The sequence below is a fragment of the Nicotiana attenuata genome, chromosome 2 (genome assembly GCF_001879085.1).
Source record: "Nicotiana attenuata strain UT chromosome 2, NIATTr2, whole genome shotgun sequence".
Lineage (NCBI taxonomy): Eukaryota > Viridiplantae > Streptophyta > Magnoliopsida > Solanales > Solanaceae > Nicotiana > Nicotiana attenuata.
The window spans coordinates 80,425,793-80,452,023 of record NC_031990.1 but is presented as its reverse complement, the minus strand read 5'-3'; the positions used below and the strand labels follow the sequence as shown (position 1 = coordinate 80,452,023).

Here is a 26,231-nt window from a genome sequence, read left to right as displayed (position 1 = left end):
ATAATAGTTAAACTTCCAATTTCTTGTAGAGTTAGAGTTACTCATTATGGATTTGTTACTCTTTTGCCTAACCTAGTGTTACAACATGTCTTATACATACCTTCATTCAAATTTAATCTTTTGTCTGTGCACAAGTTGTGCAGACAACTTAGAAAGTTCATCCTATTCACTCCTTCTTCTTGTTTTCTACTGTAGGGCCCTTCACTGAAGGGCCCTCTGGAGATTGGTAAAGAGAGAAGAGGCATGTACATCCTTGAGTCAAGGCATCCAGCAACAACTTCTAAGAGTTTCCCTAAGACTAGTAGTAATTTTAATTCCAACAGTCAATTAAAGCCTAGTGCTATTTCCAATTCATGTCTTACTTTTTCTGATTACAATGTAAAAGACAAATTGTGGCACTATAGATTAGGCCACATGCCTTTGATTAATATGAAGAATGTATCATCTATTCCTATTCCTTCATGTGTCAAATTTTTTGTTCCTTGTGTTGTTTGTCCAATGGCAAGACAATCCAAACTCTCTTTCCCTTCTAGCTCTATTACAACTAACTCTGTGTTTGAATTAATTCACGTGGATACCTGGGGACCTTATAAGCATTCAACTTATGATGGTTTCAAGTTTTTTCTTACAATTGTTGATGATTTTAGTAGAAGTACATGGACCTATTTACAGAGTGACAAATCTAGTGCTTTCACAATTCTAAAGTCCTTTCTAGCCATGGTAGAAAGACAGTTTCATACCAAAGTAATAGTCATAAAGTCAGATAATGCTTTTGAATTGGGAAGTGAAAATGTTCAGTCATAGTTCTTTCTTTCTCAGGGAATCATACACCAGACTACTTGTGTGGCCACTCCACAACAAAATGGAGTTGTGGAGAGAAAGCATAAGCACTTACTAGAGACCTCTAGAGCTTTATTATTTAAATCTCATTTACCTATCTCATACTGGGGAGACTGTCTTTTGACAGCAACTTACTTGATCAACAGGTTCCCTTCAAAGGTTTTGCACCTAAAGACCCCCTATGAGATTCTTTTTAGTGTCAGATCTAATTATTCCAATCTTAGGTGCTTTGGGTGTTTGTTTTTTGCTTCCACACCTTCAAGTCATAGAAGGAAATTTGAAGCAAGGGCAGTTCCTTGTGTTTTTCTAGGTTATCTACATGGTAAAAGGCTTATAAGGTGCTTAATCTAAAGACTCCCAAACATTTTGTTTCAAGAGATGTAGTCTTTCATGAATTCTTCCCTTTTGCCTCTATTAAAGTTGCTAATCCTAATGTGTCTTTTCTACCTTATGCTAACCAGAACACATGTGTTAGACAATCCTCTAATGTGCCAACCCAAGATGTTTCATCTCCAGATAATTCTTTTAGCTTATCCTCTTTTGTCTAGTCCTGGATCCCCTGGTCCTTCTCAATTTTCTTCATCCAGTTACACACCTAGATCTCCTGTTGCTTTTCAGCCTCTTTCATCTAGTTATACACCAAAATCCTTTACAGTTTCTAGGAGTTCTCCTATTTTTTCCTCACCAGAATCAGAAACTGTGGTAGACACTCTCATAAGAAAATCCACCAGAACACATAAACTCCATCCTATCTAAAGGACTATATCTGCAATGCTCTTCAGCTAACAGATGTTAGTTCTTCTTGTTTTCTAGCCCCAGTAACACCTACTTCAATTTCTTTTAGTGGTGTATCTTCTTCAAATCAACATATGTTCAACTCTATGTCTAATGTTTATGAACCTATTAGCTATATTCAGGTTGGAAAGAAGCCATGGGTAAAGAAATTGATGCTCTAAAGTTGAATAACACCTGAGAAGTAGTAGAACTACCCCTGGTAAGAAGGCTTTACCCAGTAAGTGGGTGTATAAAGTGAAGCAACACTCAGATGGGAGCATAGAGAGACTAAAAGCACGATTAGTGATCAGAGGTGATATATAATGTGAGGGGATTGATTTCAATGAAACATTTTCACCAGTAGTCAAAATGACTTCCATAAGGTTCATTTTGGGTACAGCAGTGAAGCAAGGATGGGGTCTCTATCAATTAGATGTAAATAATGCGTTTTTGCATAGAAACCTTGATGAAAAGGTCTATATGAAGTTTCCTGCTGGGGTCACTCCACCTAGCCCTATGCATGTCTGTCGCCTGAAAAAGTCTCTTTATGGACTTTGTCAAGCATCTCGACAGTGGTATGCAAAACTCACATCTACCCTAAATTTTAAGGGGTTCACTCACTCTTTAAATGATTACTCCTTATTTTTTTAAAAGACAGATTCTTCCATTTCTATTGTTGTTGTATATGTAGACGACATCTTGTTAACAGGAAATGACAATGCTGAATTATGTGCCTTGAAAGACTTCCTAAATCAGGAATTCAAAATTAAGGACCTTGGTGACTTATATTTCTTTCTGGGAATGGAGGTATTGCGTGAGCCATATGGATTGATCTTGTGTCAGCAGAAGTTCACCATAGATTTGTTAGCAGAATTTGATTGCTTGCATTTGACCACAGTATCTTCACCCGTTGATCCATCAGTCAAATTGCTTGCTAAAACAGGGGAACCTCTGCATGATCCAACACTGTATCGTCACCTCTTAGGCAAGTTGAACTACCTAACTCACACAAGAGCGGATCTTTGCTTCACCGTTCAGCATTTAAGCCAAAACATGCAGGATCCTCGAGCTCCTCATCTTGCTGCAGCATTTCGAGTTCTTCACTATCTTCTCAAGGATCCAGGTCTTGGACTCTTTATGTCACCTTCGTCATCATTTCAACTTCTGGCTTTCTGCGACTCCGATTGGAGAACTTGCCCAGATTCACGGAGGTCTGTGAGAGGGTTCTACATCTCCCTTGGTTCATCTCCAATTTCTTCGAAATTCAAGAAACAATATGCCATTTCTCTTAGATCTGCCGAAGCCGAATATCGCTCTATGCGACGAGTTGTAGCGGAATTAACTTGGCTGGTCCGTCTCTTTGACGATCCCTCTATTCCAATTTCACTCCCAGTTCCTCTTCATTCGGATAGCCAAGCTGCGATTCACATCGCTAAGAACCCCGTGTTTCATGAAAGAACGAAGCATGTGGAGATCGACTGCCATTTTGTTCGCCAACAGTTCCTAGCCGGCTTGATTTCTTTGTCTTATGTCCGATCTGCTTCTCAGTTGGCAGATCTATTTACTAAATCCCTAACTGGGCCTTTGCATCATAATCTTCTACGCAAGTTGGGGGTTTCTTCATCCCCATCCAACTTGAGGAGGGGTGTTTGAAATGGTGTTGATCAAACTTTGTGCCGTCGATCTCTAGAATATTCCGGTGGTGATAAGTACGATGAAAGAGAAGATGGTTGGGTTGAGTTTATGTTCTGTCTGAATGACAAGACATGTTATATTTCTATAAGAGATGGGTGACCCGGTTTCATATGGGTTTAGTTTGCATTGGGCCTGAATGACTTTGGGCCTTGGCTTATTTCAGCTGTGACTCAATGATTTGGGCCTACATGCATTCCAGACCATGGTCAAGAGATTAACTATTGTGGTTATCATTTTGTAGATAATTTTATCCTTCCTTGTATTTATCTGATAGGTGGTTAGACATTAGGAAATAGGATACTGCCACTTGGCAATAGTTAGTTATAGCCACATTCCTTTCTTGTTATATTTATACGTGCACCCTGTAAAATGTATTTTCATTCTCAATACACAGAAAAAAAAATTCTCAAAGTGTCTTCTTCTTTATTTGACAAGTTTATTGTAAACATTAGACTGATAACCTCAAACAAATACTGATGCGCTTACTAAGTTAAAATTTTGAATCTGTATTAGGTAGATCATCGTTATCCTAATCAGTGAGATAGTTACCTCACAGAAAAGCACAAAAGAAAGAAAAGGTCATTAAACCAAAGCCATACGTAATTGCGGACAATATTCATTTATGTATTAATGTAACAGTCTACCAAACATAAATACTTCTGCCATATTAAAGGTACATTATTATTGTCTCATGCTTTTAAATATTACGCGTCACTTGCGTAGGACCTTTTGTAGCAAAGCACCGAAAAACACCCAATTTTTTTCGGGCCTGCGTACACACATTTGTCCTGCGTTTTGCGGCTGAGGTAACCTAATTGACAAACCATTTTTACTGTTGGCTAGAAACAAAAAGGAAAAAAAAAAACTTAGGATAAAAAAAGTGAGTTAAATTATTAATATGACTTTTGTTTTCAGAAAGTGCTGAATTGTTTTTATTGAAAAACTTTCAAGATTTGTAGAAATTGAAAAATAATTTCAAAAAGAAAATTTTATCCTTTTTTCAAAGAAACGCTACTATAATTATTTTTGACAATGCCTTAACAACGACAAAAAAGATTTCTTGTTTTAATAGTGTGTAGCTTTTGTTTTACTTTTTAGATTATAGATTCGATTTTAAAAGAATTGTTTTGAATTTGCTGTGAGAGGTTTATTTTTTAATTATTATTATTATTTTGAAACAAATCATCAGAACATACTGTAATTATTTGAAGATCAAAACAATTACTAGTATTTTGCATAGGATTTTTTTTTGTTTAAATCGACAAACAGTACTTCCCTCGTTTGCCTTTCCCCTCCTCCTTTGCTCCACCTTAATTGACTGTCAGAACAAAATATAAACTCGATAATTCTTCGCTAAATTCTCTCCTATTGCTTTTTGTTTTTATTTTTATAAGATACAGAATGAAAGGAATGTAGGGTTGAACTTATTGTACGGGCATTCTCACCTATTTTTTATGAGGATATGGGGACGCATGATATTTTTGTTCGGCCTATTGTTCTAGGAATAAAAATTGCAATTCCTCTTAACCAGGATATCATAGACATATCATTATTTCAAGTCCGTCCAAATTGAATATTGTATCACTGCACCACCAGCTAGCACCATCACTACTACCCTCCACGTCATAATTATCATAAGATGTGTTGGGTTCTATATAATAAGAGGTGTGAATGGAAAATAGAGGAAAAAGATTTGAAGGGAATGAAAAATTTGAAGTTGTTTCCTTTACTAATACACTTTATTCCTCATCGGAAAAAGGAAAGAAAATTTTTGTACTTATATAGAGAAGCACATCTTCTAACACTTAAAGAGTTCAGAAGAAATGGTGCCTCGCGTCGTCGTTGCTCGGCTTCGGCTTCATGATATTTTTGCGGGTAATTTCCTAACGCCTAACGGTCGTTTTTGAAATTAAAATTCGCGACCAAATAGAAAAATTTTCTGCCGAAACAATACCTCATATGAACAGGTACTTTCGTACCTATTCAACCCAGACTGTTTGGCTATAAATTCAGAGGTTTGGTCTCACTTTCAGACCATCGAAATTTGCATATTCTCCCTTCTCTTCTGCATTTTTGCATTGATTTTCAAAAGAAAAATGTAAGCATCAATGTGGTTTACTGCCGTTTGTTGAGTTTGACGAAGTTCTGTAATTTTCATAGCCTATATTACAGAATAGTTGTTCCGTTCTATCCTGGGAGGAATCAATCCAACAACCTTGGGCAACAGTGAAGGGATTAAATTCCTAAAGGAAACACAGTTTTCTGTTGGGCTCGGAACGTTATTCATCTGATTCTATTTATGTCTTTTGTTTCTGGTTTCATTTTATTTTGCAGAAATTATATTTTTGTACAGATACTAACAAGCTTAAGGAATTTTTTTATATATTTTGTATTCATCTTACTTTCTGTTTTGGGAGACTAAAATCCTAGCGATTTTCTACTCCCGTTTTAGAGATTAAAATCTTCAGATTTTCTACTCCAGTTTGAGATTAAAGTCTTTGTGGCTTTATACTCAATCCGAGATTAAAATTCTAGTAATTTTCTACTTGGTTGTTTGTATTCGGTTTGAAGATATAAAAACTTCACCGACTTACTAATTCTGGTTGTGTCACTTTCTTTTACAGAAAAATGACAACAAGTACGGAACACCAGAATGGTTCTATTGGGACAACTAATGATGCAATGGTTGCGTCTTCCAGTCGCACAATGCCTGCACCTGCGATGGCACCGGCAGAAAAGCCCGAAAAGTTTTCCGGCGTGGACTTCAAGCGCTGGCAGCAGAAAATATTCTTCTACCTGACAACACTTAGTTTGCATCGCTTTATCAGCGAGGACGTTCCAGTTTTAGGAGAAGAAACTCCCGAAAATGAACGATTTGTGGTCACGGAGGCATGGAAGCACTCTGACTTCTTATGCAAAAGCTATATTTTAAGTTGCTTGCAAGACGGCTTGTACAATGTTTATAGCATCATGAAAACATCAAGAGAGTTGTGAAATTGTCACGACCCAAATCCTAACCTGTCGTGATGGCGTCTATCGTGGTACTAGGCAAGCCGATATTTACGAATAACTCCAACACTTTTAACAAAAATGGATTTTTAAAGCAGTTTAAAAGCAACTTCTCATAAACAAGATAAAAAGATCCAAACAAAACACGGAAAAACTCCCAAATCAGGGTGTCATAGAGTACATGAGCATCTAAGTGTCACAAGTATGGAATACACTATCTAAGATAGTTCGAAACTAGATACAATAAAAGGAAAGATAGGGAAGGAGAAAATAAGGACTGTGAACGTCGGGCAGCTACCTTGAAGTCTCCCAAGAATTAACTGCGCAGAATATCAACACCCACCGTGTCCGAAAATACTTGGATCTGCACACGAAGTACACGGTATAGCATGAGTACAACCAACTCAGTAAGTAACAAGACTAAATAAAGAACTGAAAGTAGTGACGAGATCTACAATTACAGTTCAGTTTCAAAAATTTCAACATAGGAAAGTAGGCGTGCTTTTAAGTTCGATAACTTCAGATCAAACCTTATGTCAAGTTCAAGTGAAACAGAATATAATATCTTTCAGAAAACCTCGAGGTAGTGATATATGGCAGCTAAGTGCAACAATAATGAAATCAAAAGCATCCTCTCAGAGCAATAGTCACTCAATCTTTTTCAATAGCTCAACACTCGGCACTCAGCGCTCGTACTCAGTAGGTATATGCGCTCACTGGGGGTGTGTACAGACTCCGGAGGGGCTCTTACAGCCCAAGCGCTATAATCTGTATGGACAACTCACGTGCTGCACGGATAACTCACATGCTATAATATCAATATCTGGATCCGCACGGACAACTCACGTGTTGCACGGACAACTCGCGTGCTATTATATTAGTACCTGGATTTGCACGGACAACTCACGTGCTATAGTATCAATATCCTCACAATTGGGCCCTCTACCTCACTCAGTCATCAACCTCTCCAGTCTCTCGGGCTCTCAGTAATCATAGAAATCAGCCCAAAACATAAATGATATAGTATATCAACAAGGAACAATAGAGACTGAGGTATGATATGCAAATAAAAGTGTGATTGAGTACAAGTAGCAATTAGCAGGTAATTCAACAGGTATCACGACCTCTATGGGTCCCTACAGTACCAACACATAGCCTAAATATGATTTCTAACATGATTTGCAGTCAAATTTCTATAACACATGGAGAGTACATAGCTAACAACAAGTTATTAACTTCAAAGTTCCATGAAATGGACCAAGTCACAATTCCTATGGTGCACGCTCACACGCCCGTCACCTAGCATGTGCGTCACCTCCAAACCAATCACATAACACATAATCCGAGGTTTCATACCCTCAGAACCAGATTTAGAATTGTTACTTACCTCATCCGTGCCAATCTCTACTCCAACACACCTTTAGCCTGCGAATCGGCCTCCAAATGCCTCGAATCTAACCACAAACAATACGATACAATCAACACGCGCAAAAGGAATCAATTCCATAAGAAAATACAAGATTATAAATCAAAAATCCGAAATCGGCTCCAAGCCGGACCTCGGGCCCACGTCTTGAAATCTAACAAAAGTCACAAAACCTGAAAGCCCATTCAACCACGAGTCTAACCATACCAAATTCGTCACAATCTAACACCAAATCGCCACTCAAATCCCCAAAATCAACTCTCCGAATCCCTAGCCTCCAACACCCAAATTACACCTCAAAACACACACAAACTAGGTGGGAAAATCAATGGGGAAACAAGATTATTGATTAAAAAACAAGCACAAGGGACTTACCTCAAGAATCTCTTCAAAAACCCTCTGAAAAAAGGCCTAAGCCCGAGCTCAAAATGTTAAAAATGGTGAAAATCTCGGAACCCTCGTTTTTATATGTTTTGCCCAGGCTTTTCGCTTTTGCGATCATTTAGCCGCTTCTGCGGGTGCGCATCTACGCGAACCTTCCGCTTCTGCGGACAAGTGGCTCCCAAGCCAATTCCACTTCTGTGATCCCCTGGACTCGCACATGCGGAAATTCTTTCCCCATCTGCGCTCGACAGTCCACCAGCCAATCTTCGCTTCTGCGCATCACAGCTCGCGCCTGCGAGCTCATATCTGCGGTGCCCACTATGCAGTTGCGATTACACCAGCAACTGCCAATCTTCAGCAACTCTTTAAGTTCAATACTTGATCCCTTAACCACCCGAAATCCACCTGAGGCCTCCGGGACCTCAACCAACAATACCAAAAAGTCCTATATCACAATACTAACTTAGTAGAACCCTCAAATCACCTCAAGCAGCATCAAAAACACAAATCGCACATAGATTCAAGCCTAGTGAACTTTGAAACTTCCAATTTCTACAACCGACGCTGAAACCTATCAAATCACGTCCGATTGACCCTAAATTTTTCACAAGTCACAAATGAGACCACGGACCTACTCTAACTTCCGAAATTGGAATTTGACCCCGATACCAAAATGTCCACTCCCGGTCAAGCTTCCCAAAAATTCAACTTTTGCCATTTCAAGCCTAATTCCACTACGGACCTCCAAATCAGAATCCGGTCACGCTCCTAAGTCTAGAACCACCCAACGAAGATAACGGAATCATCAAAACTCCATTCCGGAGGCGTTTACACATAAGTCAACATTCAGTCAACCATTTTAACTTAAGCCTTCCATTATGAGACTATGTGTCCCAACTCACCCCGAAATCTCTCCGGACCCGAACTGACTAACCCAGTAAGTCATATAACAACTATAAAATACTAAAGGAGCAGTAAATAGGGGAACGGGGCTACAACTCTTGAAATGACCGACCGGGTCGTTACAGGAATGCTCTTGAAAAGAAGTACAAGACTGAAGATGTTGGACTTAAGAAGTTTCTGGCCGCCAAATTTCTGGATTTCAAAATGGTTGACGGCAAATCCATCATAACGCAAGTCCAAAAATGACAAGTTATTATTCATGACCTCCTCGCTGAAGGTATAAAGCGAGTCAATATTTTTATTCAAGATATTGATTATTTTACTAATTATAAATTTAGATTGAAGACATGGCCATAAATGAAGCGTTTCCTGTTGCGACATTTATTGAAAAGCTACCTCCACTGTGGAAGGACTTTAAGAATTACTTGAAACATAAGCGCAAGGAGATGATGCTTGAAGACCTTATTGTTCGTCTATGGATTGAAGAGGACAACAAGGCTGCTGAAAAGAAGTCCCGTGGTAACTCAACAATAATGGGAGCAAATATTGTTGAGGAAGCATCTACAAGCAACAGAAAGATAAAGAAGCCGTCTGGTCCAAAGAAATACCCGAGCAAGAAGAAGAAGGTAATTGGCACAACTGTAGAAATGTTGGACATACAGCTGTGGACTGTCATGCACCGAAGAAGGACAAGAAGAAGAGTCAAGCAAACATGGTTGAAAAGAATGATGAAATTGAGGACTTATGTGACATGCTATCTGAATGCAACTTGGTAGGAAATCCCAAGGAGTGGTGGATTGATTCTGGAGCCACTCGCCATGTTTGTGCTCACAAAGAGTTATTTGCCTCTTATGTTCCCGCAGGGCCCGACGAGACTATCTTTATGGGAAACTCCGCAAAAGCAATAATTGAAGGAGTTGGGAAGATAGCTTTGAAGATGACTTCGAGCAAAGTTGTGACTCTAAACAATGTTCTCTATGTTCCTGAAATTTGCAAGAATTTGGTCTCTACTGGACTTCTTATCAAGAATGGATTTAAGTGTGTGTTTGTTTCTGAAAAATATTGTAATAAGTAAGAATGATGTATATGTAGGAAAAGGTTACCTAACGAGGGCCTTTTCAAGTTGAATGTAATAGCTATTGATATCAATAAAGTTCAAGCTTCTTCTTACTTACTCGAGTCAAATACTTTATGGCATGCCATTTAGGTCACGTCAACTTCAAAACTATACGGAAAATGATTAACTTGAAAGTATTGCCTAAATTTGAATGCGATAATTTGAAATGTCAAATATGTGTGGAATCTAAGTGTGTTAAACATCCTTATAAGTCGGTTGAAAGGAATTCAAATCATTTAGACTTAATTCACACAGATATTTGCGACATGAAGTCAATACCATCTCGCGGTGGAAAAAAGTATTTCATAACTTTTATTGACGACGATAGTGGGATTTTACTGGGTTGTTGTTGTTGTTGTTGACGACAGTACTAGATATTGCTATATTTATTTACTTAATAGTAAAGATGAATCAATTTAAGCATTCAAGCAATACAAAATGAAGTTGAAACGCAACTAAACAAAAAGATCAAAATGATAAAAAGTGATAGGGGTGGCGAATATGAATCTCCTTTTGAAGAAATATGTTTGGAATATGACATTATTCACCAAACAACCGCTCCTTACTCACCGCAATCTAATAAAATTGCGGAAAGAAGAATAAAATCTTAACGGAGATGATGAATGCCTTGTTGATAAATTCAGATTTACCCCAGAACTTGTGGGGGAAGCTATTCTTACAGCTAATCAAATACCCAATCGAGTTCCCCATAGCAAACGCAATCCATTCCATATGAAAAATGGAAAGGTAGGAAATCCAACTTAAAATATTTTAATGTGTGGGGGTGTTTGGCTAAAGTGCAAGTTCCTAAACCCAAAAGGGTGAAGATTGGACCGAAAATGGTTGATCGCGTTTTCATAGGATATGCAAGAAATAGTAAGGCATATCATTTTCTGGTTCATAAATCAGAAAATCCTGACATTCATATTAATACAGTAATCAAATCCGATAATACTGAATTCTTTGAGAATATTTATCCATATAAAAATGAATGCGAGTCGTCTAGTAAAAATTCTAAGCGACCTCGAGAAGAAGCAAAGGAAAGTACGTTTAATGAGGAAAATCCAAGACGTAGTAAACGTCAAAGGACAACTACTTCCTTTGGACCAGACTTTCTGACATTTTTGTTGGAAAATGAGCCTCAAACGTTTAAAGAAGCAATGTCTTCGTCGGAAGCACAATATTGGAAAGAGGCAGTCAATAGTGAGATAAAATCCATATTAATTAATCATACTTGGGAATTGGTTGATCTTCCTTCAGGAAATAAACCTTTGGGTTCTAAGTGGATTTTCAAAAGGAAACTGAAAGTTAATGGTACAATTGACAAATATAAGGCAAGATTAGTTGTCAAAGCGTTTAGACAACGAGAAGGTCTCGATTATTTTTATACATACTCATCGGTAATGAGGATTACATCTATTCGGGTGTTAATAGCGTTTGCCGCCGTATATGGTCTTCGAATTCATCAGATGGATGTGAAGACAGCCTTCTTAAATGGAGATTTGGAGGAAGAAATTTATATGGAACAACCTGAAGGGTTCATGGTTCCCAGAAAAGAAAAGAAGGTGTGCCGACTTGTTAAGTCACTTTATGAATTGAAACAAGCACCCAAACGATGGCATGCGAAATTTGACCAAACAGTGCTGGCAAACGGATTTAAGATTAATGAGCGTGATAGATGTATTTACATTAAAAACACTCCAAATCATACAATCATTGTATGTTTATATGTTACTAATGAGCAAAGACATTGCGGATATAAATGCTACTAAGCGTATGCTTGCTAGCAAGTTTGATATGAAAGATTTAGGAGTTGCTGATTTAATTCTAGGAATTAAAATCCATAGGAATCCTCAAGGATTGGCATTGTCTCAATCTCATTACGTTATAATGGTACTGGAAAAATTCAAGTATTTGGATTTCAAAGTCGCAAAGACCCTAATGATATATGTGGCCCTTACAAAGAATCTAGGTCAAAGCAAATCTCAATTGGATTATGCTGGAGTGTTGGGAACTTTAATGTATATCATGAATTGTACACGACCCGATTTAGCTTGTGTAGTAAGTAAACTGAGTCGTTACACAAGTAATCCCGAACCAAACTCATTAGATGGCAATGAAATGAGTTTTGGGGTATCTAAAACATACCCCAAGATTTTGCTTTGCATTATAGTAAGTATCCTGGGGTAATTAAAGGATATATTGATGCAAATTGGACCACTGGGTCATCAGAAACAAAGTCCACAAGTGGATATGATTTTACAATTGGTGGAGGAGCAGTTTCTTGGAAATCAACAAACATGTATTGCTCGCTCTACAATGGATTCTGAGTTTATAGCTTTAGATAAGGCCGGAGAAGAAGCTGAGTGGCTCCGGAATTTCTTGGAAGATATTCCATTTTGGCCCAAACCAGTGGCTCCTATATGTATACATTGCGATAGTCAAGCGGTTAGCAAAGGCTGGAAGCGTTATGTATAACGGAAAATCTCGTCACAAACAAAGACATAATACCATTAGATACATAATTAACTACGTAAGGTCAAAAGATAATGTGTCAGATCTACTTAAAAAAGGCCTAAATAGAGAGGCAGTTGATAAATCATCGAAGGGAATGGGACTATGGCCGAAGACAAGTCACTGTGGCTGTAACTCTACCTAGAAGACTGGAGATCCCAAGATCTAGGTTCAAGGAGATCAAACAAAGTCATTAGTGACGGTTCAACATTGTTAAATAAAATTTTGGTTTATTCTCGTGATGAGACCATGTTCAGTACCAAGGATAAAGCGTTAACGTCTTTTTAGTGGTTTCTAAGTTTGATACGGAGTATATCAAATAGTGTATCTATGAGATAACACGTTTAGGAATTACCTATGTAAGTGTGAAGTGTAGGCCGCTTCAAGGAGAATTCTGTAAGGCCAGTTCTCTACGCACTTATGAACCATGCAGTGTTCATGGCTGAAACGAACACAACAATAAAAATCAAAGGCGGTTAAATGGTTGATTGTGTGACTTATGGCTGTCTAGGTATACACCAAAGTTCAACAGTTCAAAGATATCAAATCTACCGATTGACCGAGTATATCCGACATAAGTTCACTATGAAAAGTTCAAAGGAAAACCTACTTATCCAGATGCAATTAATCCTTGCTTGTAAATCACACAGTTTTTCATGCATGTATATTTTTAGATAGCCATTCCCCATTCATGTGGGGGATTGTTGGGTTTTATATAATAAGAGGTGTGAGTGGAAAATAGAGAGAAAAGATTTGGAGGGAAACGAAAATTTTGAAGTGTTTCTTTACTAATGCACTTTGTTCCTCATTGGAAAAAGGAAAGAAAATCTTTGTGCTTATATAGAGAAGCACATCTTCTAGCTATTAAAGAGTTGAGAATAAGTGGAGCATCGCGCCATCGTTGCTCGCTCGCTCGCTCGGCTTCGGCTTCGGCTTCAGATTCGGTCAATTGATATGATTGATTCGCGACCAAATAGAAAAGTTTTCTGCCGAAACAGTACCTCATGTGAACAGGTACTTTTGCACCTAATTCAACACAGAGTCTTTGGCTATAAATTTAGAGGTTTGGTCTCACTTTCAGACCATCAAAATTTGCATATTCTCCCCTCTCTCTTCTGTATTTCTGCATTATTTTTCAAAAGCAAAACGTAAGCATTAGTGTGGTTTACTGCCGTTTGTTGAATTCAACGAAGTTCTGTAATTTCCATTGCCGGAATTATAAAATAGTTGTTCTGTTCTATCCTGAGAGGAATTAATCCAGCAACCTTGGGCAACAGTGAGGGGATTAAATTCCTTAAGGAAACACAGTTTTTTGTTGGGCTCGGAACATTATTCATCTGATTCTATTTTTGTTTTTTGTTTCTGGTTTCGTTTTATTTTGCAGAAATTATATTTTCGAATATAGATACTAACAACCAGTCACTATCACCAACTAACTCCATCATCAATAACAATAACACAACCAAGCCACTGTGACACAACCACCACTAGCCCACGCTGTACAATCAGTTAGACATATTCATCCACCAATGTCACCACACATTTACACAACCATCATAATTGTTAGGTTTCGTGAATGGGTGTGAATGAGAAATGAAAGAGGTACCTTTGAATTGCACCACTTTATCTCAGTCTTTCATTGTCTATAAATTTAAAGGTCTAGCCTCAATTATCATACACAGAAAAATCTGAAAATTTCGCCTCTTTTCTCTACATTGTTACAATGTTTTTCCAAAACAAACATATACATATCAAATGTATGATTTGCTCCGTTTGTTGAGTTTGCTAAAGTTCTGTAATTTCGATTTTTAGTATTACTGAATAGTTTTTCCGTTCTATCATGTGAGGAAGCAATCCATGACCTTAGGCAATAGTGAGGGGATTAAATTCCTTAAGGACACACAAATAACTTATGGGCTCAAAATTTTTTTTATGTTTTGCTTTATTGAACTAATATTACTTTATTTCTCTGATTGTCTGGTTAGATACACAGATTACTAATAATAATTAGTTATCACCATTAACCAGCCAACACCTTATAACTATCATGATCGACTACCACCACCATCAATTGCTACTCTTGCTAGCTTTAGAGCGTGCTTCATTAAATAATAATTTTTGCAACACTGTTAATTAAGATCCTTTTTTGTGTGTGTGGATAAATTAAGATTCTCTTTATTATTTAATAGACGATGACAAATACGATAAAAAACTCAGTGATATTTCACAAGTGAATTTAGGAATGATAAGATATACACAACCTTACACCTACTCTGGAAGGGCAGAAAGATTGTTTCCAGTAGACCATCGGCCGGAGAACAGATGAAAAAAAGTAATGGCAACAAGTAGGAACTAACAACAAGATAAAAATAAGACCGAAGCCAAGAAAGTAGTTAGACTCTAGGTAGTAATAGCAATCTATGAATAAAGGATTATCACACTAACATTAATTATAGCGAACTGAGTAAGACAAAGAGAAACGCTCTACTACCTACTAGTCTTCTACTGACCTCCACACCCTCCTATCTAGGGCCATGTCCTCAGTCAGCTCCAGTTGCGCTATTTTCCGCCTAATCACCTCTCTCCAAGACTTCTTAGGCCTACCGCTACTCCTCCTGATACCCACCAAGGCGAACCTCTCGCACCTTCTAACCGGGGCTTCAATGCTTTTCCTCTTAACATGTCTGAGCCATCTCAACCTCGCCTCCCGCATCTTATCCTCCACAGGGGCTACTCCTACTTTATCCCGAAGAATCTTATCTAACCTGGTATGTCCACACATCCACCTTAACATCCTCATTTCAACTACTTTTATCTTCTGGACATGAGAGTTATTGACATGCCAACACTTTGATACGACATAGTTAGTCTAACTACTGCCTTGTAGAATTTACCTTTAACTCTCAGCAGCACATTCTTATCACACAAGACACCGAAAACGAGTCTGCACTTCAACCATCCTACTCCGATACGGTGCGCGACATCCTCTCAATCTCCCTGTTACCTTGTATTATAGATCCAAGGTACTTGAAACTTTCTCTCCTGGGGATGACCTGTGTATCAAGCCTCACACCTATGTCTGCTTTCTGGTTAATTTGCTGAACTTGAACTCCAAGTACTCCATTTTGGTCATGCTCAGCTTGAAAGCTTTAGACTCAAGAATCTGTCTCCAAACCTCTCGTCTGTCGGCAACACGTAATTTATATTTATTTGTTTTTTATATGTATTATTTTTGAATAAAATAAATCCTATATTCAAAGATTGAGAAAGCAAATATATTTTATATTTTATATTAAACATTTATAGATGATAGTAATATATTTGCATTCTGACATCTTATTCCTAAAATGAAATAAATCGAAAAAACAAACGGGGCCAAAGGTGGAAACTTCCTCAGCTAATAAAAAAGGTAGGAAGGTAGAAGGCAGTGTGTGTGATGCAAGTTGTAACCATATGAGAAAGGCATAAAGTGATATGTCGGTGTCTTTTGTTTCTTTTTCCAAATTGTCTACTCTTTTTGTGCATCCCCATATTCTCACTTTGAAATTATATACCAGAGGGTACAAATTGATCAATCAAAGGGTTAAAAACTGGCCCATTTTAATAATTGAGTTTTGTTGAGCTCGAGCATTCAATTTTACCCAAAGACAAATCCGTCATATTTAAATAAATGATAATCCTTCTTAATTTCCCAACTAGAACAGATAAAAGCTTTCCTATCTGAACTATTTTATTTGCTGACAAAAACTAAAAAAGGTATAATCTAATGATAAAAAATATACAATTGGAAATGGAGTACCATAAATATGGATTTCAATAGTTTCTTGATTATTGTTACTCAATTTTCTTTTCTTTTCTTTTCTTTTCTCTTAGTCTTATATTATGTGTGTGAAAACAAGGAGCAATAATTTGGGCAAAACATGTGAACTAACCAACAGAGGGAGTCAAATGACAAATCAAAAAGGGTCATTTTATATTTTATAGTAGTAGTAATTCTTATTTGATATATTAGCACCTCGGGAGGGGTATGTATGTTTGAGCCTAATTAAACAAATGTAGCCCGTTAATTAATGTGTCTGATCAAGATTCTTCTACAATTTTTATTTTATTTATTAAGAGAGAGAAATAGAAGAAAATTAGAAAAAGCAGAAAGTTGGTGGGCCAATCTTCAATCTTTTTATCTTCAAATGCTAATATACTGTTTCTAGACATCTTTTTTCTCTCTTTTGGCTCTTGGGGCAAAAGCAAAATAGCATCGTCTATAAAGTTACTTTTTTTTTTTTTTTTCTTTTCTCTAAACCCCATTTTCTTGAATTTAATTTAAAGTAGGGTCTAGGATTTTATTGCCTTTAAAAAATAACGCGCACACACACACACACTTTAGGTTGCTCCAAAAGCTTATTTACAAGAAGGTAGTTTTCCTAGCTATCAATTATAATTACCATTTCTGTTCACACTTTCTATCCTTTTACACTGGCAAGCACTAGCTGTTACAGTTTCATTTTCTTTGCCTGCCTTTATTTATTTCTCTTTTTACATAAAGAAAGTTATAATAATAAGTAGGTATATGGTACAGTAACATGTGGTTTGTTGTTCCAATCTTGTCATAGTATTTGAGCTTTCTGGTTACTCCAAATTTCAACCAAAAAGTTTGAGTCTTTCTGAAAGATTTCTGATCTGGGTAGTGAATAGATTCTTGGAGAATAATAGTAGTATTACATACAGTGTGTTGCTTAAGTTTGTAGAGAGAGAAAGAGGAAAGAATGGCAGGTGGAGGAGCAGCTCCAGCAAAATCATCAGATGACCCAGCGCCACATCCAACTAAAGATCAGCTTCCCAATGTTTCCTACTGTATTACTAGTCCTCCCCCATGGCGTAAGTCAATAGTACCTCACTATATTCTTTTGCTTTCATGTTTTACTGTTTTAGGTTAGATTCTTTGAGGAAGCTAATATGTATCTACTTTCTTAAGTACTATTTTTACCTTGTATGTTCCTTAACTCTGTGTATGTGTCAAAGTCCAGGTGATGGAGGAGAATGGTGGTAAATTGACAGTCAACACAAAAATAATTCAATAACAATAAACTGGATATAGATAATTTCTATGAAGGGAGCCTTGGAGTAACTAGTAAAGTTGCTGGTCACGAGTTCAAGCCGTGGAAACAGCCTCTTGCAGAAATGCAGGGTAAGGCTGCGTACAATAGACCCTTGTGGTCCGGCCCTTCCCCGGACCCCGCGCATAGCGGGAGCTTAGTGCACCGGGCTGCCCTTTATAGATAATTTGTATAGCCTAATTTATATACCTTTGTATTTCAGTCTTTCTAATTGATTGATTAATATTTATATTCATTCATGGTAGGTGTATATAGGTCCTGATTTTCCTGAACCAAGTTTAGCTCACTGATGTGAATTGCTTCATACTAATGCCTTTTGCTCTAGTGAATATAGGATTTTTTTCGTCTTCTGATATACTTTTCAAATCAGGAACTAATTGTGTAGGTCATGTTATGTGCTGGGTTTGTGGTGTATATGTGTTCTGTTGGCGAAATAAGATCTCGAAACTGGTCAGATATGGGAAAAGCTTCCCATATGTGCCCTCCTTTTTCCTATTCTAGCTCGTAAAGAGTAGGATTATTTTCTTTCACCAGCATTTAAGTATAAAATCGAGTTAATGGAATCTCTTTTGCCTTCTGTTAAAAATCGAGTTAGTGGGTTGCTCTAGTGGTGAGCACCCTCCACTTCCCACCAAGAGGTTGTGAGTTCGAGTCACCCCAAGAGCAAGGTGAGGAGTTCTTGGAGGGAGGGAGCCGAGGGTCTATAGGAAACAGCCTCTCTACCCCACGTTAGGGGTAAGGTTTGCGTACACACTACCCTCCCCAGACCCACTAGCGGAATTATACTGGTTGTTGTTGTTGTTGTTGTTGCTTCTGTCGTCCCCATATTTAGTCTCACATGAAAATCTCACACAACTTGTTCGAGAGTTTTTTTGACTAGTAGGCTGATTGTATGGCCTATTATTTTGGTGGCTGATTTAAACTTTACTCCATAAAGTAATTAGTACTTCTTTTCCTGTTATTGCACTTGAGCAAAGAGTTAAAGATGTTGCGGAGCACTTCTATGTATTAAGTAACATTTTTAAATTTCATCAAAAGAACTTTGTTTTTAAAAATCAGTTTCACCATAATGTAGATTTTGTTCTCTGCTGATTTTTGCCTAATTGTTGGAATGCAGCTGAGGCTATCCTTCTTGGGTTTCAACATTATCTTGTTATGCTTGGTACAACAGTTATCATTCCTACGGCTCTGGTTCCCCAAATGGGAGGTGGAAATGTGAGAATACTCAACAGAATAGCCTATTTAACTACTTAACCCATGACTAATTTTGAAGTCAAGCAGTGTTACGGGTTTTATATGAAATAATGCATGTCCTTTTGCAGGAGGAAAAAGCAAAAGTTATCCAGACATTGCTATTTGTTGCCGGGCTGAACACCTTGTTGCAGAGTTTCTTTGGGACTAGGCTACCTGCTGTGATTGGAGGGTCCTACACCTTTGTTGCTCCTACAATTTCAATCATCCTTTCTGGTCGTTGGGAGGACCCAGACCCTGTGTCGGTTGGTCTCTTCAAGCACTGTATTTGTCTTCTCTGTGGATACATACTGAATCTCAATGGTTAAATGGAAAAAGAGAAAATAAGAGCTATTTTATAATTATTTATGGTGCCTGCCCTTACAAACTGCTTATTTTTTCATTTTATGATCCATATTGGTGTAAATTCTCTAATGGGTGGGAAGACATGTGGCGACACAGTGATAGATATTATGAGACTCATCCATTGCATCTTGGTGCTATTTGGTCCTTATTGATTGTAAACATTTCCTATGATTCATCAGAGATTCAAGAAGATAATGCGAGCTACCCAAGGTGCACTTATTGTTGCTTCAACGCTTCAAATTGTCCTGGGCTTCAGTGGACTCTGGCGCAACGTTGTAAGGTTAGTTAGTGTCAGCAAATGTGTGAGCATGCTCTAAATTATTCATTACCTATAGCATAATTGATGCTTTAAATTGTGCTTCTCCATGCACCTGCATCATTATTCTCCTGTAGCACCTTCTCCTTCATCCATCATTTTGATGAGGTGACATAATTTTCTGCACTCTGCGTAGTGTTTCTCTATACTAGTAGATCAAGTAAAAGCTCCTAAGATCACCTTTTCTGATTTGAGGTCTGCATGTTCATGGCAAAGGATTTATATTGATACTGTGGAAACTAGCTATATTAACATTTTATATTTTGTGGATTCATAGGTTTCTGACCCCACTTTCAGCTGTTCCTTTGATATCTCTTGTTGGCTTTGGGCTTTATGAGTTTGGTTTTCCTGGGGTATGTATACAACCTCGCCTGATCCTAAGTATCAATTTCATAGCATATTACACTATTTTTTCTTTGGGTGTCCATGGGACCTGTTGCTTCTGAGTCTGTTAAAGTGTAATACATCTTCGCTTTTTAGGTTGCCAAATGTGTTGAAGTTGGGTTGCCACAGCTAGTCCTTTTGGTCATTTTCTCTCAGGTAGGATGCTATTTTGGAAGTCAAATCTTCCTATTACGCATTGTTTTATGCTGGAATGCATAATTGGATATGAAAAATTAAACAAATTTGGTTGGTCAATGCAGTATTTGGCCCATCTGATAAAACCAGGAAAGAATATCTTTGATCGCTTTGCTGTTCTTTTCACGGTAGCAATTGTATGGATTTATGCATACATACTTACTGTGGGTGGGGCTTATAATGGGAAGCCACAAAAGACACAGATAAGCTGCAGAACTGATCGGGCTGGACTTATTAGTGGTGCTCCCTGGTAAGTTATCTTCTTTTATGACTTTCCAGGGGATTTGAGTTCTAGTGCTTTTTTTCCATCACCTTTAGGTACAACGAAGAAATGCCTATGCTTGCTAGTTGCCATTAGTTCTTGCACACAGCATAATTAGCATATATGTAATGGGACAAAAAAATGTACAAGGTAAAAAACACTGCGGGATATCTGAAATTCACCAATCTGATTTCCATGTTTAAGACTGCATGGGTTGCTTTCTATAGTTGCTGCACCTTTCGGAAATTGTTAAGGGTATTGATGTATATGTATATTCTTTTCTATAATCCTTGGAGCAAAGTCCATATTGCCGAGCCCGGCAAAGTACAATTAGTCCCAAGCTTGGATAAATTAGTGGGGTTGCAGTAGGTTGATGTCAGGTTAAAAAATCCTATTGGCCGACCCCAACTAATTGGAATTGAGGCATAGTTGATTGATAGTTATTCTTGAGCACACAGCAAATTCACTTCTCTTCTTCACTTCATCTTTCCACTGATGGGCTCATCGTCCCGGCACATGATGCTATTGTTAGAGGCAAAGCTTTCCACTTTGTTTAGTAGTATTTGTTTAAGCGTCAATGTGCATTTTGCTTTCTACTTGCTTTTTCCATCAGTGCATCTAAATGACGCTTTTATTCCAAGATAACTGGGTGACTGTTTTCCAACATACTTCCCTAGAAACCAAAAAAGGGGCAGCCCGGTGCATGAAGCATCCCGCGTTTATGCATGTTCCGGGGAAGGGCCGCATCCCAAGGGGATGTAATGTAGGCAGCTACCCTGATTGAAATATTAGGGGCTGATTTCACGGTTCGAACCCGTGACCTATAAGTCACACAGAGACAACTTTACCGTTGCTCCAAGACTCCCCTTCACTTCCCTAGAAACCAAATAAAAAAAAGAAAATACGTTTTGAATAGATAACAAATTTGGTTTTTGCAAAAACCAAAACCTGAAACTTGCTCATAAGAACTGGAGATAATGAAAATTGTTTTCAGTTTTCCAGAAAACCCAAGAAAAAATGGATTAGCTTATGCTTCCTGCTGAACCCTCTTTTCCAGATTCTTTCACTTTGGCCCTCCTTTCTCCACGATGTTATCTAAAATAAGATATACTGCCTTGTTTCATTTAACGATATTTGATTGGGCTAGAAGTTTTAGATGTTAAGTTGACTTATATATTTAATTAGTAATATTGGAACAAAAAATTAAAGTAATTGTTGAAATATTTTTATCACATCAAACTTTAAAAGTTGATACTGAATGTGAGTTGTGAAGCTTGTAAAGAGATGAACTTGTATCAAATTTTTTTTTGAGTTGGGCTAGAAGGAGCACTATTTTTTCTTCCTTTTCTCTTGCTGTACGTTTTAAATAATTCCATATATCTTATGCTATTTCATTTTCTCATTGTAAAATTATTTTTTGTTTGTTGTAAAACTGCTATGTTTTTTACTATTTCTTTTTTTCTTTCACTTTCTTTTTAATGTTGCTATAGCACTAACTCATTGATCTAATACATGTTTATTGAATTGTTGTAATATTTTCATAATGTGCCGGAAGTAATTGTTAGGGGTTCAGTTGAGTTTGCACTATTTAATGATTTCCAACTTACTTTTTGTTTTTAATAAACATCTAGCCAAAACACCATTATTCTAGCAACTGTCTCCAAATGTAATGTCTTTCAAGAAAAATAATTTTCTCTTCATCTTTTGCTTCTGTTTATCTGCAGGATTAGAGTTCCATACCCTTTTCAGTGGGGAGCACCTTCATTTGATGCTGGTGAAGCATTTGCTATGATGATGGCTACATTTGTTGCTCTTGTAGAGGTTTGTCACCGCTTCAGAGCTTTGATACACATTGAATATTGTTAATAACTATCTTATCGATATGGTAACATATATCTTTTACCCCAGCCCTGCCCTCTCCCCAAGAGTCAATAGTGGTACTTTTGCAGTTTGCTCTCTTGTTGACCCAAATTCCCCAACCTCAAGGTGAATGTGAAGGATGCTTTCTGCCCGAGCTACCCTCTCTTGTCTGTCTTATACTGGCATTTTTGCAAATATTTTAGGTCTACGTTGCTCCTTTTGTTATATTGTGCTCTTTGCTTCCATTAGGGTACAATGGATGTAATGACGCTGAGGTTCGGATTAGATGCATATGAGTTGCTCCTCAGCTTACTCCTGTCTCCTGCTTTCTTATTCTCCCTGCGCTGTTCTGCCTTTTCCTTAAATTCTTTATCAGTTCTTTAATTTCATTCCAAAATTTTCCTTGTCAGCGAGCAAGGATATTTTTATGCTTGGTAAGTTATAGGCCTGAAGCTAATTTCTTTCTTGCTTGTGCTTTCTGGTATTTTCAGTCCACTGGTGCTTTTATTGCAGTTGCAAGATATGCAAGTGCCACTCCCATGCCACCATCGATACTCAGCCGTGGCGTAGGCTGGCAGGTAAACCGGTGCTATCCCCCTAAAACCTGCCCTTCCCAATCCCACTGTATTCTAAGAAAATGAGGAAAAAAGGAAAACGTAGTAATATGATGATTTCATTGAACTAGAACTTACATTCAAATGCATAAGACGGTTTGGAAGGTTTATATGAAGGATCATGACTAAATTGGGAATATGCAGTTAAAACATTGTCCCACTCTTCCCAGATTAACCTTTTCCACCAGAAAAAATCACCATGAGAATTTTGACTCTTTCTTCAGCTAGTACCCAAATTCTGTCCCATGACACTCCATACATTGCAAGAGTATAGTGTTTCCAATCAATCTAAACCCACATTGTCAAAGTCTGGTTCAGCTATATGAAGCTAAATATTCTGAGAATCTGAGTTTAATGCCAATCTGAGTCAAGTTGGTTACTGATTTTTCTCACTGGATCCACTTTGGTGTGCCATTATAGAGCAGCTATCATACGTCATGTAGCTCAAGCAATTAAGATACCCCCAAATCCCTGCATAACCATCTGGCTAGTGACGACCCTTGTCTTGAAACTTGATATTTGCCAGTCCTTGCTTCCTCTTGTGTTTCCTAGTAATTTTAAGTTCCTCTTCACATTCATTCACTGTCTTCCTTTTACGTGGGGAGGATTCTTTTATCTTGCAGAATGAGTTTGAAACTTATGCAAGCCTGTGAGTTATTCTGTTGAAAATAAAATCAAGGGGCTAGAGGGATGGAGGTTGGGGATCAGCTGGATCTGGATCACCTGTTCCCTATATTTCATCATATGACAGACCCTTCTTGCTGTAGTTAATTTCAAAACCTTTTATATGTCTCAGGGAATTGGCATTTTACTGTCGGGGTTGTTTGGCACAGGGAATGGATCATCTGTATCTGTGTAAGTCCAGGCAAAATCTTCTTCAGCACAATAAGATGAAGAAATTAGTCATCGCAGATGAATTGACTTTTCCTTCGTATATATGCAGTGAAAATGCTGGTCTTTTAGCACTAACACGTGTTGGCAGCCGAAGAGTTGTTCAGATATCTGCTGGGTTTATGATTTTCTTTTCAATTCTTGGTAAACCTCCTGCCTAAGCATTTTGTTGAATAGATTTGTTTCTTTGGCTGATATATGATCCCCCTCTCCTCTTTCGCATGTTGCTTTTTTAATTGTGCATTGGTTATCATCAGGGAAATTTGGAGCTGTCTTTGCTTCAATTCCAGCACCCATTGTAGCCGCTTTGTATTGCCTTTTCTTCGCTTATGTAGGTATGTAAATATGCAAGGGAAACATCTGCCTGGATCACTACCAATATCTGGTTCATGTTATGTGAAGTTAGTGATTTCTTTGTTCTCTTTCTTGCAGGGGTCGGAGGCTTAAGCTTCCTTCAGTTTTGCAATCTTAATAGTTTCCGTAACAAGTTTATATTGGGTTTCTCTATCTTTCTGGGTTTGTCAGTACCACAGTACTTCAACGAGTACACTGTGATTGCTGGTTATGGACCTGTTCACACACATGGACGATGGGTATGGCAAACTGGCATTAGCTCCTTAATACTTTTTAATAATGTGACTTGCATGCTTGCTCATGTGTTGAGAGTTTTATTGAAAAAAGTTGCTTGTGCTTTGTTATTGTTCAGTTCAACGACATGGTCAATGTACCTTTCTCATCGGAAGCTTTTGTTGCTGGTATCTTGGCTTATTTCCTGGACAACACAATGCACAAAAAGGATAATGCGATAAAGAAAGACAGAGGCAAGCCCTGGTGGAACAAGTTCAAGTCCTTCAAGAGCGACACAAGAAGTGAGGAATTCTATTCCCTTCCCTTCAATCTCAACAAGTATTTCCCATCTGTGTGAATTGCGGACATCATATGGAGACAAAAGGGTTCATACACCATAACACGCAAGTCCCTTCTCAATGAAAAACTTTATTGGGGGCCTCACTGCTGCTACACGTATTTTCTTTTATATGTACCCGGTTACATTGAAAAAGAAAGTATAGTTAGTCTGACCATTTTGAAGATGCTTAGTGAATTTGTTTATTGTTATTTTTCTGCTGTAAATTGATGGATATGTATGTGGATTTTAGTAGTAATATAGCAAGCCTGGTGCTTTCTACTCTTGTCCTGATTTGTGCAGCAACAACTAACCAGCCAACAAGCTAGCACATATATCCACTTCCTCCTCAGCCAGTCATTTTTCGTCTTCCAATTTTCTTTGATTTGTTAGCAGTATAACAGGTTGTATCATGTACTTGAGAAGTTTTTCTTCCATTTTAGTTCTGTAACGTACTTGAACTTGACGTTCACTTGTTCTAGTGGACTAAGGGTCTTTTGGTACGCGGACTAAATTATCCCAGGATTATAATCCCGTATACCACTTGAGAGATGGGATAAAATAATCCCACACATTTGATGGGATAAGAAGGGATAAGATGGGATATGCTGGGTTAAGTCTGGGATTAAATTTATACATTATTTGGTTGGAGGTATAAATTTAATCCCACATCTTATCCCACCTAATCCTTCATACCAAACGACCCCTAAAAGACATAAGAAGCATTGAAGGATGATAATGGACATATCATGAAAACACAAATGTCGATCTGTTTCTGAGGATTCAATAAAACTTTTATCTAGTCTTCAATGACAAATATAAGCTAGAACTGGCTGTGGACCATGTAATTTGCTTAAGTGCAGCAATTTCATCCAGTGCATAAAAGCACACTCAAAATTGTCCTAAATACTGCTTTCTCCGACTAAAACAATATCACTTTTGCTATTTTGATAGGAATTGTTTTCTCTGAATATGATTATCAAAAAGACTTCTCATATTATAATTATACAAAGTTGTTTATAATGTAACTTTAAATATGTTAACCCCGTTTCATAAAAGTTTAAAAAGTCGATCTCAGAATTCACATTGATAATTGAATGCATTGACTTTTTTACTTTAGATTCTGATTTGTACTTCAAAGTTTGCGATTCCTGCTTAGAGGGAATATATCACTTTTGGCTAAAAAATAAGATAAGGCAAGAATATGGAAAGTGATATATTGCAGATTGATGGGGAAAGTGGGAGTGATTAGCTTAGAGCTCCGTCTCAATTACTCCACACGAAATTTAAGAAAGCAAACTAAACTTTTAAGATTTATGGTCTAAAATAAGTTATAGATATTTGTGTGATTATAAATTATTTTATTGAGAACAAATTAGGAATTTTAAAGCTAAATTATTCTGGATAAGAAATAAGACATTTATTTTAAGACA

At 37.5% G+C, this 26,231-nt stretch overlaps 2 protein-coding genes across 2 annotated transcripts; both read left to right on the top strand.

Moving 5' to 3' along the window:
* LOC109221460 (uncharacterized mitochondrial protein AtMg00810-like) lies at positions 1,984-3,267 on the top strand. The gene is made up of 2 exons (XM_019385945.1): positions 1,984-2,136; positions 2,269-3,267. Exons 1-2 carry the CDS (start codon positions 1,984-1,986, stop codon positions 3,265-3,267), a joined length of 1,152 nt encoding a protein of 383 aa, XP_019241490.1.
* LOC109213700 (nucleobase-ascorbate transporter 6-like) lies at positions 17,079-25,089 on the top strand. The gene is made up of 14 exons (XM_019377534.1): positions 17,079-17,537; positions 18,894-18,991; positions 19,099-19,272; positions 19,552-19,652; positions 19,966-20,041; positions 20,169-20,228; positions 20,333-20,517; positions 22,254-22,350; positions 22,881-22,967; positions 23,800-23,858; positions 23,947-24,038; positions 24,152-24,229; positions 24,327-24,487; positions 24,601-25,089. The coding sequence occupies exons 1-14, from the start codon at positions 17,426-17,428 to the stop codon at positions 24,817-24,819; spliced, it is 1,599 nt and encodes a 532-aa protein (XP_019233079.1). The 5' UTR covers positions 17,079-17,425; the 3' UTR covers positions 24,820-25,089.